The following is a 20,411-nucleotide window of genomic DNA, read 5'->3' as shown; positions in this document are numbered from 1 at the left end:
GGCTTTTCTTGGTGGTTTTTTATCATTGGCCCTTTGGTGGAGAAGGAGGTAGTGGCTTTCGCTCCGTAAATGAAATTGCAGGAGGTGTGAGTGTAGTTGTGTCTTATGGGGACTGTTGTTGTCTCCCACTTAGTTAGACACAAATTATTATGATTGAATAACCATCAAAAAACTAAAAGCACATGGACAAAACACAGACCATGTAATCACACTGGAACAGTAACCAAAAAAAGAAAAAAGGGGAAAAGAAGAAGAGAAAACAAGAAAGGCTGCAATATCTGGGGAGGGCACTAAGAAAAATAAGTAGAGAAGGAGAATAATGAAGGAAAAAAATGGGAAAAGTGCATTAAAAAAAAAAAAAAAAGGGAACGAGGTTAACCATGAGGAAAAAAAACAAAACACTTAAAAAGAAAGAAAAAAATTCAACCAGGAACAGGGAAAAGGAAAAACGCTGAAAACTAGGACCTTGGAGGGGAAGATTAAGAATAATAGTAAAAAGGACAAAAGTATTAATAATAATAATTGTTTTAAAACAGACAAATAAAAGCAAACCAATCACCAGAGAAAAGAAAGTGAAAAAGAAAAAAATATAAAAAGAGGAAAAAAAAAATCAGTGAGGGACAGGGCAGGGCACCCAGGCTCCATCTTAGCACACAGACTGTGATGGAGTCCCTGTGGGCCCTGAAGGTAGGTGAGAGTGGAGGATGGCCGCACCTCCGTTCATCAAGCGGGTTTGGGGTATACGAGTAACAAGACGAATGTGGTACCTTTTCAGTCTTGCAGGTCTGGAGTGACCTTGTGGTTGCTGGAAAGCAGAGCATTTTCTTAAGTCTCAGGAATCTGCGAGAGCACTGTCTCTTTAAATATCCGAAATAGTCAAGCCGCTTTTAAACCTTCAAAATGGCGGACCGGCAAAAGTCCACAGCTCAGCCCACCTTTCTCTTCACCGTCGCCATTTATTCCCCAGCCACCAGAGCAGTCCTCTGTGCAGTCCCTGCCTAGCAGGGCTGATTTTTAGGTTAATTCTTAGGTCCTACCACAGCTCGGGAATCTCCAAGCTGTCTGTGCCATCAGGATCACTCAAGATCGCTGCCAGACCGCAGCTCTATAAGTCTCCTTTTTTGGTATTTTCACGCAAATTTTTCTGCTTGGTGTGGTTTATATCCTCCCCTTCAAGGCTCAGGGGTCCAAGATTATCTTCTGTGTCTGTGTTAATTGGTTTCCCTTTTCTATGTTGAAGAGGGTCTGTGCAGTCTTTCTGCCTAGTCCACCATCTTGCCGGAACCCCAAATCCATCGTATTAAGTTCTTGTTTCATTGATCTTATATCTTCTTTTACCTCTCTGAGTATAATGACAGATGGTCTTTTTGTTTCCTTCTGCCTGCTTGGTCTGTTTCATCCAAATTGATTTTTTTCTGTTGTTTTGGTTTAGTCTTTGTTTTCCATATTACATGCTTTCCTCAAACTTTTTTTGTGAACAATGGCTATCTGTTTGTAATTAAGACTTTAAAAAATTGCTGAGAAAATCTCTGTGTCTATAACGGGGCTTGACATCTATGTGTTTCACCATAAGGAATTTTGAACCATTTCATTCAGAGCTTTCTTTTAGGTTGGGTGGAATCTATAGCAGAAACTCTTCTAGATTTCTTTTTTGAATAGTATACTATTATTGGTAGACAGTATTCTGGGCAATGAAGGGGAAATGCAACTGTTTTCAACATTTATAATACAAGCTTTCGTTTAATACATTTGTTTTCAGATAATGTCTCTTGCTTTAACTGTAATTAGTGTTCAAAGACTTAGAAACTCTTTGTTTTAGCTTTTGCATAGAAATTAAACATTCAGACTTATGCTTGGGAGGGCAGAGAGTAACTTCCACATTGCCCAGAGTAGCAGAGGGAATTTGAGCATCTATCTGTTTCTTTCAGAGTTTTTTTCCCCCACCAAATTCTAATTTTCAACTCTTCCTTGACTCTTTTTCTCAGGAACTTCCAATTCTTGAGCTTTTAGGGGTTCTTGTTTTTCTGCAGTGTTTTTTATTTTACTTCTTGCTGGCTTAGAATTCAGTTTTCTCAGGTCTACTAAATCACTTATTACTGGCACTTTTGCTTTTTAGTTTCTGAAGTTTTGTTACTGTTGTTTCTTCTTTCATTTGCTTTGATGTGTGTTTTTATGCTGTTTTTAAATCCCTTAATTATCATGTCTAATGGGGTGTCAGGAAGGGAGCAGGGCTAAATAGATGTAGCCAGTAGACCACCTAGGAGCTCTGGTAGTGTAGTGCCTAAGACATTTGACTGCTAACCAAGAGGCTGGTGGTTCAAACCCACCAGCCACTCCTTGAAGGAAAGTTGGACAATCTATTTCTGTAGTGATACCGCCTCAGAACCCCAAGGAGGGGTCACTGTGAGTTGGGTTCAACTCGACGGCAGTGAGTTTTTTAGTGAGAGACCACCTTTCACTGAAAGCGGACCATCTAATTTTTATTTACATTTATAGAAAGGAAAAAATAAATAGTTTAAATTATATTGTAGGATGTCAAGAAAAATTGCTTTAGCAGTCATTGAAGCTGTGAATATAAATGTAAAGCCTCTTAAGATTTTTTCATATTTCACAAGTCTTTGATTCTACAAAAAGCAAAGACATGCCATTAGGTAAGCATTATGAACTCCTAGAGTAGATAAGCAAGGTAATCTTTGAATTCTTTCACAATTGGGATGCTGCATTTCTAGATGTGTTGAGCCAATGGAGAATTTAAAACAGTTGAGTAGATCAGAATCTGATGAGGAGGGCTACTTAGGGAGAAGGGGGAAGAAAAGAAAAGTCCCCCAGGTGATTCTGTTATATCCTTCTTCCATTCCATTCCCCACCCTTCTGTGTGTCCAAAGGCCATCCTTCACACTGTCTCATTTAGACCTGCTGCTTTCTTAAATACTATTTCTTCTAACCTTTCTTGTCTTTTCCTCACTGCCCCCAAATAAAAACTCTTAATTCACTTGTGCCGCTGATCATTGATAAATATTAAGAAAAAAAAAAAGAAGCTCACAGTTTAAACTAATTAATGGTATCATGAATCAATGATAATAGTTACCTTAATCTTCTTGATTTGCATTTTAAAGAAAGAAATTCAGTTGGCAACAGCCATCAAATATTATATTTGATACAATATTATAAAGTTTTCATATATTATAAAGATTAAATATTATAAAGTTCCCAATTAAAAATACATATATTTTACCAAAAATATAAGGCACTTAAGACTGTGAGAGAAATAAGACCTAGTGAAAAGTGATCATGGTTCTCACATTAATTCGTAGATTTAAAATAAGTGTTAAAATTAGATTAAACTATTTTGAACTTCATATGCATGAAATCAATGTATCCAAAACTTTTCTATCTAAAAGAGGAGCTCCTTGGGAAAATAGGTATTATAGGTCTGGGATAGAAAGTATAGCTTTGAACCTGACGTATCTTGGATACTAAATTGTAAAGTAACAGGACTACTGGGATCCTGTGAAAAAAGACTCAGGAGCCCCACTACTACTATTACTAGTGAGAAATGGGAATTTGAGCAGTAATAAGGATAATAGCTGTAGGAGATTAAACCATCTGAAATATACTTAAACCCTTGAATTACAATGATATTTAAAAAATAAACAAATCACCATTGGAGTCAACTGGGAAACCAGTTCATTATTTTGAAAACTAGTAAATGAAGGAAGAATCCAGCATTTATATCAGCTTTCCTTACATATGTTGTTGTTGTTTGCTGTGGAGTTGACTGTGACTCATAGTGACCCTATAGGACAGAGTAGAACTGCCTCATAGAGTTTCCACTACTATAATCTTTATGGAAGCAGACTGCCACATCTTTCTCCCATGGAGTGGCTGGCTGGTGGGTTCAAACCATTGACCTTTCAATTAACAGCCAAGTGGTTAATCACTGCACCACCAGGGTTCTTCAGCTTTCTTGCAAAAAAAAAAAAAAGTAACAAACAAAAAACTCCCAAACTTACTGGCACTGAGTTGATTCAGACTCAGTGACCCTATACCAAAAATACCCAAACTCCAGTGGATTCTGACGCATAGCAACTCCCTTTGGGTTTCCGAGGTGGTAAATCTTTATGCAAGTAGATTGCTCCATCGTCCTTTCATGGAATGGCTGGTGGGTTTGAACTGCCAATCTTCTGGTTAACAATGAAATGCCATAGGCGCCATGCCAACTAGAGCTCACTGCAGATGAGGGGAAATTTCTCTTTATAAAAGTATCCCAACTACTAATAAGTAAAAAAGGTATGATGAGATAGCACTGTTTTATCACCATTATTTAATGAACAGATTTAGGAATTAGTAGCTTTCAACATCTCAAAGAGAGAGATAACCAGGCATTAAATGCCTCCTACTGGGTGAGTATAAGGAGCTCTGGTGGTGTAATGGCTAAGGCATTTGGCTGCTAACCAAAGGTCAGTGTTTTGAACCATAGGAAACACTTGTGCCAAAAATTTTTATCTGAATCATTTCGATCTTGTAGCTCCAACTAGCAGTTTACAGAGTGTCAGAGAACCATTCAGTTATACCTGAAGGATGTCCTTATCAGAACTGGATCATGAGAAGCTCATGGCACAAATGACAGTTTCTTCAGCATACAAATTGCAAAGGAGAAAAAGAATGGAGGGAGAATCAAAGAGATTTGAAAGACACACAATCCACATAGTTACAATATATGGAACTTATTTGCATCACGATTCAAGCACACTTCAAAATTAAACAATTAGAACTTAGAACACTGACTAGATATTTGATGAAATTAAAGAAGCATTATTGATTTGGGAGTAATAATTGTTATGTTTTATTTTTTAACAATTCACATATCTTAGAAATATTTACAGAAATGTTTGTGTGTAAAACAATTTGATGTCTTAGATTTGCCTCAAAATAAAATGGAAGATAGAAAGTAGATGGGATAGATGAAACAATGTTGGCCATGAGCTGATTATTGTTAAGGTTAAGTGACTGGTTCAAGGGGGTTTATTATACTATTCTTTCTATTTTTCTGTGTATTTGAAACGTTCATTATAAAAAAAGTTCAAACAAATAAATAGGCCAAAGCATCAGTTTTTACTTGTCGCAATGATGGTAGTAACATAAGTCTTACCCTACCAAATAGTTATCTGACTACACTTGAAAACAGAATAGGAACTCCAAAAATAAGTTATGTAAACAATAAAAAAATAAAATGAAGTGACTATTTGATAAAATATTTTAGCATAACTTTTTCTAATATAGAAAAAGTAAAAGATAAACTTGCATATGTACTATTACTAAATGATTTAAATGAATTCAAAATTAGTTGTTAATAAAACATATTTTAGTAGACAAAAATGGAATAGTATGGGAGCTCTGGTAGCGTAGTGCCTAAGGCACTTGATTGCTAACCAGAAGGCTGGTGGTTCAAACCCGCCAGCCACTCCTCGGAAGGAAGGTTGGGCAACCTACTTCCGTAGTGATACTGCCTCGGCAACCCAAGGAGAGGTCGCTATAAGTCGGGTGCGACTTGATGGCACATAACAACAACAACAACATACTTATTCCCACTACGGACAAGAATTTTTTACTACTAAAGCAATAAAAAATAGAGACCATAGCAATACTTAGTAGTAGGATTGTTTTCCTAAGTTGTTAAACATTTAAAAACAATTGGTAGCTATTGAACTATTGGACTGTGTAAATAGAAATGCAGAGTAGGAGTAAGTATGGGAGATAAATCAAATCTGTTACCTAAGGAGAGAGAAAGGGAAAGAATGAAAATTGTTTCATAAAAGCTAGGGCAGTATCAGCAGAGCCAGTTTGCCAGCATACCTATCCTACTTTAATTAAAATTCCGCTTATTTCGTGGAGAAGGAACAGAAACTTAGCATTTACTGAGTAACTACTCTGTTCTATATGTCCTGCAGTAGCTTGTAAGAGAGTTATCATTTCTGGTTTGATAGATGTAGAAATGGAAGTTTCAAGAAGTTAAGTAATTTGTATAAGCATCCAAGTTTTCATAACTGGCTATTCAGAGCCTAAAATTTACAAACCAATAAAAACAAGTATTGTTTAGTAGCTAGTGCTTTCAGTATTATTTTTGACAAGGTACAAGACCTGGTACATCATGTAACAAAAGGTAAATTTTATAAGAATATGAGCCACTGATTGCAGTCATCTGTACCATTTCCATCCCTTCATAGTCTCTCTTCATAGGAAATTTGTTTTCTTTCACTGAAAATTCATTGTTGGAACAGGGATTCAGATTTAGGATATTTTCATTTCTTTTCAGTTTAAAAACATAATTTCAGCTTGATATTTATCTCTAAAATTTCATAAAAATGTAATGACTATTACTTCTGGTTATTGAAACAACATATATCTTAAAATCTTTTTTTACTGTAGGGTATACAAAGGCAGGAAGTTCAGCAGAAGTCATCGTGCTTTCATTTGGCTTTAAAAGGATGAGAAAACCCAACTTTGATTTGATCTTTCTTTTTTTATTTTTCTTCCTTTAGTACTACAAAGTGATCATTTCTTACACTTACTGCAAACTGATGATGTTCAAATAGGATCTACAGTCATGACTATGCTACAGAACATACTACATATCAACAGGTGACTTGGTTTTACAAACTGTTACTGATTATTTATTTTTGATCCAGAGGCTTTACAAATTTAATGTCAGTTTTGCTAAAATCACTGAATATACATCATTGGTACATGGCACTTAAAAAGCTCTTTTACCATTTTCTTTCAAAAACATAATAAATACTAAAAAAATGGCAAAATCTGAAATTTGTTTTAGAATTTTTATCATCTCAGAGCTTAAGACACTCTTAGACCAAATCTCAGGCTTAGAGAAGAAAATTACTGTGATATCTGAAAAAAAAATATTGAGTTTATAATAAAAAAATCCTTCATCATAACTTTATTTAGCAGATGTCAAGCACCTATTATATACGCAGTAGTGTGCCAGGTGCTATAGAAGGGCATGAAAGAAGTAATGGACAATTTTTTTTTTCAGGTTAAATTGGAAAGGCAATATACACAGTTGAGATGATTGATTCTTTAACTTCAATATGGACTTATTAAGCAGCTGCTATCCACCAAGTGGCACAGTAGTTAAACACTTGCCTGCTAACTGAATGGTTGGCAGTTCAAACCCACCAGTTGCTTCACAGGAAAAAGATGTGGCAGTTTGCTTCAGTAAAGATTTACAGCCTTGGAAACTCTGTGGGGCAGCTCTATTCTGTCCTGTAGGGTCACTATGAGTCAGAATTGACTTAATGGCAACAGGTGGGGGCAAGTACTGTGTCTGTCATTACATTTACCAAGTTTAGATATACTCCTTGTCTTCAAAGGATTTTAGTATATTGGAGGAGACAGACACATGAATCTAATTATATTTTAGTGTGTTAAGTTACAGTGTTAAAAGTATGCACAAGCTTTGAAGGAGCTTCTAATCCAAACTAAGGGGGAATAATTCCTGGAGAAGGTAACACTTGAAATAAAACTCTAAGAAAGAGAAATTAGCCAAGGACAAAGATGAGAAAACAGTATTTCTAAGCAGTGGTACAACATAAACAACATAAGAAACAACATGCTGAGTATGAAAAGTGAAATACAATACATTGTTGCTGGAATTTAAAGTTTTATATGGGAAGGTGGCTAGCAAGTTCTGCAGAGATGGAGTTATGAAGAGCTTATATACGGAAACTAAGTCTTATCCTGTAGGCAGTGGGATCATTAAAAATTTTTGCAGTGAAATAAAATGGTCAGATTACATTTCAGTGGCTGTGTTGAAGAAAGATCTTATGAGGGATAAAACTCTAGATAAAGCAATTAGAAGAAGAATTAGTACTCCAAGTGAAGTAGTGGAATCCTGGCCTTGGGGATTGGTACCAGAGAAGTAGATTTAAAAAATAATGAATTGAGAGCTGTGGTAAGATGATGGAATAGGCAGAAAGACTGCACAGACCTTCTTCAACAAAGAAAAGGGGAACCAATTAACACAGATACAGAAGATAATCTTGGACCCCTGAGCCTTGAAGGGAAGGATATAGAATTGGACTAAACTCTAACTAGGAGAAGAATTTGCATGAAAACACCAAAAAAGAAGACATACAGAGCTGCAGTCTGGCAGCGATTCTGATGGCACTGACAGCTTGGATGTTGCCGAGTGGTGGTAGGACCTAAGAATTAACCTAGAAATCGGCCCTGCTAGCCAGGGACTGCATGGAGGACTGCTCTGATGGCTGGGGAATAAAAGGCGAAGCAGCGATGAGGAAGGCGGACAACATAAACAAAAGCACACACATAAGAAACAACATGCTCAGCATGAAAAGTGAAATACAATACATTGTTGCTGGAATTTAAAATTTTGTATGGGAAAGTGGCTAGCAAGTTCTGCAGAGACAGAGTTATGAAGAGCTTATATAATGTGTTGAGGAAACTAGGTCTTTTGTTTGTCTGGAGGGCACAGCCATTTTGAATGTTTACAAGTGGCTTGACCATTTTGGATATTTAAAGTGACAATGTTCTCCCAGGTTCCAGGGATTTAAGAATAGGGCCCCCTTGCCAGGAACCCCATGGACATTCCGGACCCAGACGACTGGAAAGGTGCAACATTCCCCTTGTTACTCTCATACCCCACACCCTCTTGGTGAATGGAGGTGTGGCCATCCCTCACTCCCACCCTCTTTCCAGGCCAGCAGGAATTCCATCCCAGTCTGTGTGCTCGGACAGAGCCTGGGTGCCCTGCCCCACCCTGCCCCAATTTTTTTTTTCTGTTTTCTGTTTTTTAGTTAGTTTGTTTTTTTCTGTTTTAAAACTACCACTATTATTATTACTTTTGTCCTTTTTACTATTATTCTTTATTCTTCCTTCCCAGGTTCTAAGTTTTCAGCTTTTTTTCTTTTCCCTGTTCCTGGTTGCAATATATTTTTTTTCTTTCTCATAATTAGCCCCTTTCCTTGTTTTTCTTTTTGTGTTTTTCCCATTTTTTTCTTCATTATTCTCCTTCTCTACCTTTTTTCTCTTATTGTCCTCTCCTCAGATATTGCAGGGGCTTTTTTTTCCTCCTTCTTTTTCCTTTTTTTGGTTACTGTTTCTGTGTAATTACACAGTGTATTTTTGTCCATTTGCTTTTACTTTTTTGATGGTTATTCGGTTTTTATTGTTGTTTAACTGAGTGGAAGATAGCAATAGTCCCCATATGACACAACTACACCCATACTACCTGTAGCTTCACTTACTGAGTGAGAACCACCACTTCCTTCTCTACCAACAGGGCCAACGATAAACAACCACCAAGAAGAGCCTGAATCACCCTTGGCTGCTCTTCACAAACAGTTAACAGAGATCTAAATACAGTAATGCCACGATGTCTTGGAGACAACAGACCATCACAGTCCTTACAAAGAAGCAAGATAAAGTGGTAGAAACAAGGGAGCAGGATACAGACCCAGGCATATCCCTGAGGAAGAAGTAGCATTGGAACTCTCTGATAAGGAACTCAAAAGAATTATATTTAAGTATCTTCAGAGGATTGAGAGACAGACCAAGGAAAATACAGACAAAACCCTAGAAGAATTTTGGAAGAAAATACAAGAACATAATGACAAAATAAATGAAAAATTAGAAATGATTCTAAATCTACACATAGAAATCCAGAAGATTAATACTGAATTGTCAGAAATAGATAATACATTGGAAGGGCAAAGGAGTAGAAATGATGCAGTGGAAGACAAAATTAATGAGACTGAAGACAAATACCTGAATACTTCTTTGGAAAGGGATCAATCAGAAAAAAAGATCAAAACAAAGGGAAGAAAGCCTAAGGTTCATGTGGGATACCATCAAAAGGAATAACCTACATGTCATTGGAATTCCAGAACTGGAAGGGAAAAATAAAACCACTGAGAATTGTCCAAGATTTGTTGGAGGAGAACTTCTCTGAAATGATGAAAGATGAGAATATATCCATTCAGGAAGTCCAACGAACCCCAAACAGAATAGACCCCAAAAGAGAATCACCAAAACATGTCATCATCAAACTCAGTCAAACCAAAGACAAGGAAAGAATCCTGAAAGCAGCATGGGAAAAAGAGTAAGTTACTTACAAAGGACAACTAGTAAGGATAAGCTCTGATTTCTCAGCAGAAACCATGCAAGGAAGAAGGCAACCCTGAAAGAGAAAAATTTTCAACCAAGAATTATGTACCTGGCAAAATTGTCCCTCAAATATGATGGTGAAATTAGGAGATTTCCAGATAAGCAGAAACTAAGAGAATTTGTTAAAACTAGACCAACCTTACAAGAGATACTAAAGGGAGTTCTTCGAACACAGAACCAAAAATAGCAAATAACAACCGGCCATTGATACACAAGAGGACATAACCCAGAAACCACAGCTATGGACAGAGCCAAAGTAAAATAAGCTTACAAGATTATAAATAGGAAACCAGAGACATCAATTAGCAAGTGAGGACAACTACAAACCAAAAAGAGGGAAAATACCATGTAGTTAACAGAACTTCTAAATGGTAAGGAAGTCAAGTGAGTTGCAAGATAGAATGGACTGTTCTAATCTCAGGGAGAAAATTATAAGTTCCAGGCATGTTGAGTTGAAGAGATGGAGCTGAGAGTCTAGCCAACAAGATTGCTAGAGTTCATAGGACAGAGTACCAGAGAGGAGTGACCTACACACAGAGAGAACCCCAGAGATCTGCAGAAGATTCCCTTCAAGTATCCATCAGAATGCTGATCGGAAGACATATGTGAAACTACCCAATGTCAGGGAAAGGAATAATCCAGTAAGGTTAAAAGGAATAGTGGTAGGCACTCACCACAAGGCCAGGAATAATGCCTGTTCCCAACTGCCAAACTAGAAAACCTCATGAATATTGGGGCATTGGGTACTCAGTAATGTTACACTTCAGTAGTGGAGACTAGTTAGCACTAGATTGATTGAACACCATTCCAGAATACCCAAACAATTAATAAAAACCAGACCTAAGAGGATAAATTTTTTAAGTTACTGCATCTGGTTATGGAAACTACCTACATCTTAAAACTTCTTTATTGCAGGGTGTGTAAAGGCAAGAAGTTTAGCAGGAATGGTCATGCTTTGATTTGGCTTTAAAAGGATAAAAAAAAAGTCTCACTTATGCCACCATAGAATCTTTGCTTTGATGTGTCTTTTTTTTCACCCTCTTCCTTTAGTATTACAAAAAGATAATTTATTACAGTTTCTGCAAACTGACAATGTTCAATAAGATCTACAGTCATGACTGTGCTACAGAATATACATACCAACTGGTGACTTGGTTTTGTGAAATGTTACTCATATTTTTAATCAGAAGCTTTATTAATTTTTTACTAATTTTGCAGAAATTATTGATTATATATGATTTGGATATAGCATTTATAAAGCTCTGACCAGAACCAAGCTCAAGAATATTTTTAAGAATAGAAAAATATCCAGTACCCAACAAGGTAAGATTCAGTGTCTTACATTCAATTAGCGATTACCAGGCATAGAAAGAATCAGGGAAACAGGACCATGTGAGAAGAATAAATTGATCATAACTGACACAGATGTTATAATGACAATAAAACAGTTGTTATGACTGTATTCCATGTTCAAAAAGTTGAGTAGACATATAGATGATATAGGAAAAAAAATGATACTGAATTAGAGATGAAATTGACAATTGCTGAGATGAAAAAAATAAACTGAATGGGATTAACAGCATGTTAGCACTGCAGATTAATGAACTTGAAGACATACCAATAGAAACAATCCAGTGAAACAGAAAAAAGAGTTAAAAAAAAAAAAAAAGAAGAAATAAAAACATATCAGCTCTGAGATGATGTCAAGCAGCCCTATATATGTATATTTGGAATACCTGACAGCTGGAGTAGAGTCAGAAAAATGTCTGAAGAAATAATGGCTGAAAATTTTCCAAATCTTGTGAAAAGTATAAAGTCACAGAATGCAGAACTGCAAGAAACTGCAGTGGACAATAACTATAAAGAAAACTATACAAAAGTGTACTATGTCATAATCAAAGTGCTCACAATCAGTGATAAAGACAAAAATCTTAAAATCAGCCACAGGGTGGAAGGAGGGGACACATCATGTAGAGAAGAAGGAATAAAGATGAGAATGATAGAAATAATGTAAGCCAGAAGATGGTTGAGTGATACTTTTAAGTTAAATATAAACAAAAGAAGAAATCAGTTTTATACTAGTGAATATGTTTTAAAAACAAAGGTAAAATCAAGACTTTTCCAGAAATTACCAGCAGATGCACACTACCTATACTGCAAAATGTTTAAGGCAGTCCCTTCAGCTAGAAAGAAAATAATCTACTCAAAGGGATGAAAATTATAAAATAGGAACATTTTATTTTATTTTATATAGTGTTATTTTCTTATATTTAAATTTCTTTAAAATATACTTTATCTAAAAGTAGTAACAATGTATTTAGGAATTTATAATGTGTAAGTAAAATGCCACCATTTGTCTTGCTATGTACTGTACTGTGGTGCCTTGTGTGTTGCTGTGAGGCTGGAAGCTATGCCATCAGTATTTAAAATTCCAGCAGGGTCACCCATGGTGGACAGGTTTCAGTGGAACTTCAAAACTAAGGCAGACTAGGAAGAAGGATGGGGCCATCCACTTCTGAAAAGATTGAATTAAAAAGAATTGTTGCCTTTGAATTGTGATATTGGTGAAGAATACTAAAAATACCATGGACTTCCAGAAAAAAGAACAAATCTGTTGAAGAAGGGCAGCCAGAATGTTCCTTGCAAGCAAGAATGACCAGACTTAATCTCACCTACTTTGTCAGGAGGGACCAATCCCTGGAGAAGGATATCATGCTTGGTAAAATGGAGGGTCAGCAAAAAAGGGAAGACCCTCAGTGGATGATTTGAGACAGTGGCTGCAACAGTGGGCTCAAGCATGGCAAGGATTGTGAGGATGGTGCAGGCCCAGGCAGTGTTTAGTGGTGCAGGACTACAGCCAACTCAACAGCACCTAACAACAACATAAGTAAGACATATTACAACAGTAATATAAAGACTAGGAATCAAGGAATGAAAGTAGAGTTTTGTAAGGTTCTTACATTGTATGTGAAGTGATAGAATATCACTTGAAGGGAAACTATGTGATAAGTTGAAGATGGAAACTTTAGAGTATCCAGTAAAATAACAGAATTATAAGTAATAAACCAACAAAGATGATAAAACTGAATCATAAAACTATACTAATCCAGAAGAAACTAGAAGCAAACCAGTTGATGTTGAGTCGATTGTGACTCAAATCAAAAGATTACAGGTTTCTCTAAAGAAAAGACCTTTGTCTGTTTGTATTCCCTATTTATTATTCCTAGCACAGTGCCTTACACACAGTAGGAACTCAATAAATATTAATTGATTTAATGTGATATTCTTGGAACCAAGCTATACATTTAAAAAATTGGTTATCTTTATGGATGAGGCTGCAGTCAGGTATCAAGCTGCTGAACCTTTTCTGTTTGTGTTGTGATACCTATGCATCAATAATGGTACGTTCTTTATTTTTTAAATTTGTTCTATTAGTGGTGATCTATTCAGAATAGAAGAAAAAAACCTGCATTCCATATTAGATGAAGTTGTTTTCAAGCTTTTGTCAACTCCTAGTCCAGTCATAAGAAGAACTGCTACAAAGCTCTTACTGTTGTTGGCTGAATCACATCAGGAAATTTTGATTTTATTGAGACTAAGTGCCTGCTACAAAGGTAGTGCATACATTCTTTCTTTTCTTGGGATTTTCAAAAAGAAAGCTTTGATAGTTTATGAAAAGCAAAAATGTGTACCTAGTACAACCTCAACTACAGAGTTCTACTGCTAGCATTTTCTTTCCCTCTCTAATACTATAATACATAAATAATTATAATTTCCACACTAATGACTAACTAATGCAAGGTAAGTTACTAAAGTGTTTTTAAGTCATCAAGAATTATTAAAAGACCATCCTTACTGTTTTGGTAGTTTATGAAAAGCAAAAGTCGTATCATTTGATAAAGTAAATAACTGAAGTGTATAGATACTGATTCAGGAAAAAAAATCTTTATATAATCAAGCTATCTTCATATCTTAGCAGATGACTTGTTATTTTGGTGATGAGGTTACAATGAATATTTACTCCCTCTCTGACAAAAAGATTGTGTGTTGAATATACTACATTGTTGTTGCTAGTTGCCGTTGAGTCGATTATGATTCATGGTGACCCCATGTATATGGTATAGTAAATAATGACCCAAAAGATCTTTGACCTTGTTAAGACTAACTACTGAAGAAAATAGACCTGTGTTTAAGAAGTTGACAGCCTTTTTGTTCTAACATCAATTAATTACTCTTCAACTTTTTCACTGCATTCCCTAAAAAATATCTTACTCACCTCTAAAATAAACACATATGTGAATAAAAAGAAATTTGGGGGAAGAAAGGATTCAGTGAGGTACCATTCCCCATATAATAAGCATTCGTTTAATTGAACATTTACTAAAGTGTTAAGAACTATTCTGTGTACTTTATATGTGCTAAAATATTTGATCCTCATAACAGATTGGTGAGATAGATACTTTTGTCCTTATTTTACAGATGTGGAAACAGAGGCATTGGAAAATTAGATAATTTACTCAATCTCACACAGAATATTATTCCTTTTTTTTCCAATTACCAAGCAAGGTTCTATGCTAACTTAGTTTTTTTCTTTGCTGACTGAAGCCATGTATTAATTACATATTCTTACTCAACAAGGTCAAGAAATGGATTTCTAGTTCATTAAATATAGTTACAAATATAGGGTTTTATTATATGGGGAGTTTTAAAAATTAGAATATAATATGATGAATTTAATACCAAAATAGTTAGGATGGTCTTTTAATAATTCTTGATGACTTAAAAACACTTTAGTAACTTACCTTGTATCAGTTAGTCATTACTGTGAAAATTGTAATTATTTATGTATTGTAGTATTAGAGAGGGAAAGAAGATGCTAGCAATAGAACTCTGTAGTTGATTTTGTGCCAAATACACATTTTTTAATTTCTGTTTTTAGATTCTTCTACTACAGAAATGTAAATGTCCGATAGAGTTCATTGTAAAGTGATCTTACCTTACTAATCCTTTTCTCTTTCTTTGACTTGTATTTCAATGCAGAACTTATTCAGTTTCTCCAGGATACTTTTAAATGATTAATACTGCTGAGGACTTGGGTTATTGGATAAGAATCAACGTAAATCCAGTCCCCAAAAATGTGAAGATTAATCAAATCCCCACTTTCCCACTTCTCGGTCATCTCTGACACCAGCTGCCCACATGGCATTCTCTCTGCCTCTAGGCACCCAGAGTTAGGTCACAGCTCACAAGTTGACACTGTCCTTCAGACTCCCAAATAGAGCAATGCCAGCTGCAAACTGGAAAGTCCACACAGCACCCTTACTTCTGACCTACTGGCCACAAATTTGAGGTTTTCTCACTATCCCTCTGGGATGCCAGCCACAAGGTTGGGTGTCTCCCGTGGGCTCCCTTTTACCTGCTGACTCCTACCACTCCTTTGAGTTTGTTGATTTGCTAGAATAATGCACAAAACTCACAGAAAGTACTATACTTAGAGCTAGAGATGTATTATAGCAAAAGGATACACAGAAAGTACTATACTTAGAGCTAGAGATGTATTATAGCAAAAGGATACAAGTCAGGATCAGATGAGGAAAAAACGCATGGGTGAGGTCTGAGAGGGTCCTAACAATGAGCTTCCATGTCCCAAAGGACATGAAGAGGATGTGAGGAGAAAAGGAAAAAGGAAACTAATGTGATTAATGCTGTTGTTATGTTAATTTGTTTCTAAACCTTGTTTTAAACTCAAATTAATGTTGAGTAGACAATAAAATTATATTTTATTATTATTAATTTTTATACCCTTATTATTCCATTTCAGGACTCAGAAGCTTACTGAATAAACAGGAAGCTGGGACAGAATTTAGTCAAGAACTCAGACAGCTTCTTGACCTTTTAAGTCCTAAGGTCTACCAGGAGGTAGAAGAACAGGTATTAAATTATAAGAATAATTTGTGTGATATTTGCTAATTAACTGAATTAAACCTCCATTTTCCTTAAATGCTTCTCACTTTTTTTCCTCTTAACACTAAGCAAAATACTTCCTCTGAAAATAAAAATATCTGTAAGGTGCATCGCTCTGTCATTCAGCCTACCCACAAGCATAATTTTAACCTCCCACTTATACACATTAAGGAGCTCTGGTTGTGTAATGGATAAGGCATTTGGACACTAACCAGAAGGTCAGCAGTGCAAACCCACCAGCTGCTCCCTGGAAGGAAGATAGGGCAATCTATTTCCATAAAGATTCACAGCCTCAGAAACCCAATGAGGGTTGGTCTGCATCGAAATCAACTCAATGGCAGAAAGTTTGTTTTTGGTTTTATGTACATACCACTGTACCCATTCCATTTTCAGAATTTCTTGTGAAATCACCATCTCTGATATTTATCTTCTTTTACTCATAAACTATTTAAACTTGTTCATTGGGTTCTCTCCTCACCCCCCAAAAATTTAATTGTATCAAATAATATTTAGAATCATCTATAGCTAGCCTTCTCATGCTTTGAGATAGAATATTTTTCTCTTTCATGTAAGAAATTGTATTAATAGGAATTATTTAGAGCATTGAAGCAGCAAGCTAACATTAATAAATATTTGATCATACTTCTGATAGTATACTCAAAATTATGGTTCTAGATAGGCTTCCAGTAGGAAGAGCCATATAGCTTTCTTAAAGAAAATTTGGAAAATAGACTTAAATCCAAAATAACTAAACATACTTTTAACTTGAAAGGAAATGGATACATTTTGTATCCAAAGTTCAAAAGCAAAGAAATAATAAATTTCAGAACACAAGGAAAAAGCATGAAAAGAAGTTGAGGTGGGCAGGAGGATAAGAGTTACCAGGAAGGAAAAAGTTTTAAGAAGGGGATCCCCTAATTCTGTGTATGAAACCTCACAAGTCTTAGGCTGATCTCATATGTGTGGGAAAGATTCACTCTGTATTGAATGAGGCTAATGAAACTGAACAGATATTTGAATAATCACCCGCAAAAGATCAGCCAAGCTTACAGTCTGAACCTAATCAAGTTGATTGCCTAGTAAATGAAAACAGTAATATGTTAACTAAAAGTAGACTATAAAACGTTAGGCATGTATATTGTGATCCCAAAGCTGCCTCTAAAAAGTAATACAAAGAGATATAGCTAAAAAGTTAATGGTTGTATGCCATCAACTCGATTCTGACTCATAGGAACCCTATAGGACAGAGTAGAACAGCCCCCATAGGGTTTGCTAGGTGATAATCTATATAGGAGCAGATCACTGTCTTCTTCCATGGAGCTGCTGGTGTGTTTGACCACTGACCTTTAAATTTGCACCTGAGCACTTAACCATTGCACTACCAGGTCTACTTGAAAAGTCAGTAGACGATTAAAATAGAACACAAGCATCCCTGGATTATGAATGAGTTCCCTTCCTAAGTCTGTCTTTAAGTTAAATTTGTCCGTAAATAAGAACAGACAAGTACAGTTCATATTTAATGTCAGTTAATCAAATATTTCTCGTAGTACAAGTATATAGTATACCTTTCTGTGCATAAAAAACATTAAAGAATGGGAAGAGAGCTGTTGAATTGTGAGAAATTGCAATCGATGTCATGAGGCAAAATGTATATGAACTGCTGTAGGGATAATGAAAATTAGTTCTGTAAACTTTCACCCAAATCACAATTTAAAAAACAAAACAAAACACTTCCAGATATATTCATATATCTTTAACATAATAATTCAGTGTCAATAATGTTTTGATGTACATTATAAAGTAGCAACTGTTTGTTATTGCAAACCATTGTATGTACCTTGAATTTTTAACATAATATGCTTTATGGGTGTTGGCTCATAACTATGGGTTGTATGATATTTGTTACTTAGATACTGCCTATGCTAATGTATATTTAAAAAGAATCTAAAATAAGGCAGCAAAGGGGGAACAGAGCAACAAAAAATAGAGGGGACAAATAAAAAATAAAATAGTAGACCCATCTTCAAACATAGCAATAATTTCACTGATGTTTTTATAAAAAGTAGAGCTTGTCAGAGTAGATTATAAAAGCAAGATCTAACTATTTGTTACCTCTAAGAGACACCTTTTCCTATAAAGACTCAGATAAAAAAATCAAGCCAAACTCACTGCTGTTGAGTTGGATCTGACTCATGGCGACCCCTCCTTGGGTTTCCAAGGCAGTATCACTACGGAAGTAGATTGCCCAACCTTCCTTCTGAGGAGTGGCTAGTAGTAAGTAAATGGATGAAAAACATGTCCCACACAAACATTAACCATAAAAAGGTTCTAGTGGCTATATTAATATCAGATAAAATAGACTTTGAAACAAAGAGAATTACTAAAAATAAAGTAGGATGTTTCATAATGTTTTTGTTGTTGTTGTTGTTACGTGCCATCGAGTTGGACCTGACTCATAGCGACCCCTCCTTGGCTTTCCAAGGCGGTATCACTACAGAAGTAGATTGCCCAACCTTCCTTCCAAGGAGTGACTGGTGGGTTTGAACCTCCAGCCTTCTGGTTACAGTCAAGTGCCTTAGGCACTATGTTACCAGAGCTCTCTTTCATAATGATAGAAGAGATGATTAATTAGGGAGACAATTGTAAATATGTATGTTTCTAATAATAAACCTCAAAAACTGACAAAATTTGATATAGAAAGAAATAATTCCACAGTAATAATAAGAGTTTTTAACACTCTCTTTGATAAATTGATAAAACTAGACAAAAAATAAACACATAGAAGAGCTAACAATACTTACCAGGCTATCAGCCACCTTGATTTTAATGACATTTATAGAACAATGCACCCAATTACTGCAGAATTCACATACTTTTAAGTGTGTTAGGCCATTACATGACTCTGAATAAAAGGAAAAGAATTGAAATCACCTAGCATATGCTGTGTGACAACTACAGAATTAAACATGAAATAATAATAACTAGGAAAACCCCAAATATTTGGAAATTAAATAAGTGATTTCTCAATAATTTATTAAATCATGGATTAAAGAAGACATCACAAGGAAATTAGAAAATCTTTTGAACTGAATGTTAATAGAAACATACCAGAATTCATGGATTTAACTACAGCAGTAATTATAAGGACATTTATAGTTTTAAAATAAACTCTAGTTATAATAAAGAAATAAATAATAGATTAAAAATAAAAAATGACAGAGAATGAACAAAAAAATAGACAAAAGCAGTTTTCTAAAAAGGAAAATGAAGTGACATATTCCCTAGTTAGACTGATCAAGAAGAAAATAGAATATGTATCACCAGTGTAGGAATATAAAGGGTGTTATCACCACAGTTCCTACAGACATTAGAGAGGTAATGGAATATTATGAACAACCTTGTAACAACACATTTGAAATCTTAGGTCAAATGGACACATTTTTTGAAAAATACAGTTTACCAAAATTGACACAAAAGGAAACAGAAAACCTTAATAGCCCAATATCTTTTTTAAAAAATGGAATTCATTGTCAAAAACCTTCCTAGAAGGAAATTTTCTGGCCCAGGTAGTTTCATTGGTGAAGTCTATCCATCATTCAAGAAAAAAGTAATACCAATATTATGCAAACTATTTCAGAATACAGAAGTTCAGAAATTAAACTGACCAACTTAATTAATGAGGTCAGCATAATCCTTTTATCAAAATCTGGAAAAGATACTGTGGTGTAGTAAATTACATGGTATGGCTTTTCTAGCCATAGTCTTGGTAACTCCCACTTCACTCTGAGCAACTGAGTGCCTGATTGTTAAAGCTATCTACCTGGTGTATTTCTGTTGGCACAGCACAAAGCAATCTCAGGTGTGTGGAATTCTGATGTTGGGATTGGTTAGTTTTGCCACTCTGCTAGCCTAAAAATGAGCCCTCCTAGAGGTAGAAAAGGAGCTCTGGTAGCATAGTGCCTAAGGCACTTGACTGCTAACCAGAAGGCTGACAGTTCAAACCCACCAGCCACTCCTCAGAAGGAAGGTTGGGCAATCTACTTCCGTAGTGATACTGCCTCAGAAACCCAAGAAGGGGTTGCTGTGAGTTGGGTCCAACTTGATGGCACATAACAACAACAGCAACAACAGAGGTAGAAAAGGTCTCTCTCTGACTGCCGGTTGAGAGAGATATGCTACTGAAAGAGACATACTGAGAGAGATGTGAGAGAAATGCACTGCTGAGAGAGAGGCGTGAGAGATGCGCT

General features: G+C 35.6%; 1 protein-coding gene across 1 annotated transcript in view; it reads left to right on the top strand.

Moving 5' to 3' along the window:
• IQCB1 (IQ motif containing B1) overlaps positions 1-20,411 on the top strand; it is a 107,610-nt gene that overhangs the window by 28,938 nt on the left and 58,261 nt on the right. The window contains exons 5-7 of the mRNA XM_007943896.2: positions 6,543-6,642; positions 13,636-13,814; positions 16,022-16,131. Of these exons, the coding sequence (XP_007942087.1) occupies positions 6,543-6,642; positions 13,636-13,814; positions 16,022-16,131 (389 nt within the window). The remainder of the gene's footprint in view (positions 1-6,542; positions 6,643-13,635; positions 13,815-16,021; positions 16,132-20,411) is intronic.

This window comes from Orycteropus afer, unplaced genomic scaffold (genome assembly GCF_000298275.1).
Source record: "Orycteropus afer afer isolate SDZICR_OR568_19922 unplaced genomic scaffold, OryAfe1.0 scaffold00114, whole genome shotgun sequence".
In the NCBI taxonomy this organism is placed as follows: domain Eukaryota; kingdom Metazoa; phylum Chordata; class Mammalia; order Tubulidentata; family Orycteropodidae; genus Orycteropus; species Orycteropus afer.
This window is presented reverse-complemented; position numbering and strand designations above follow the sequence as displayed.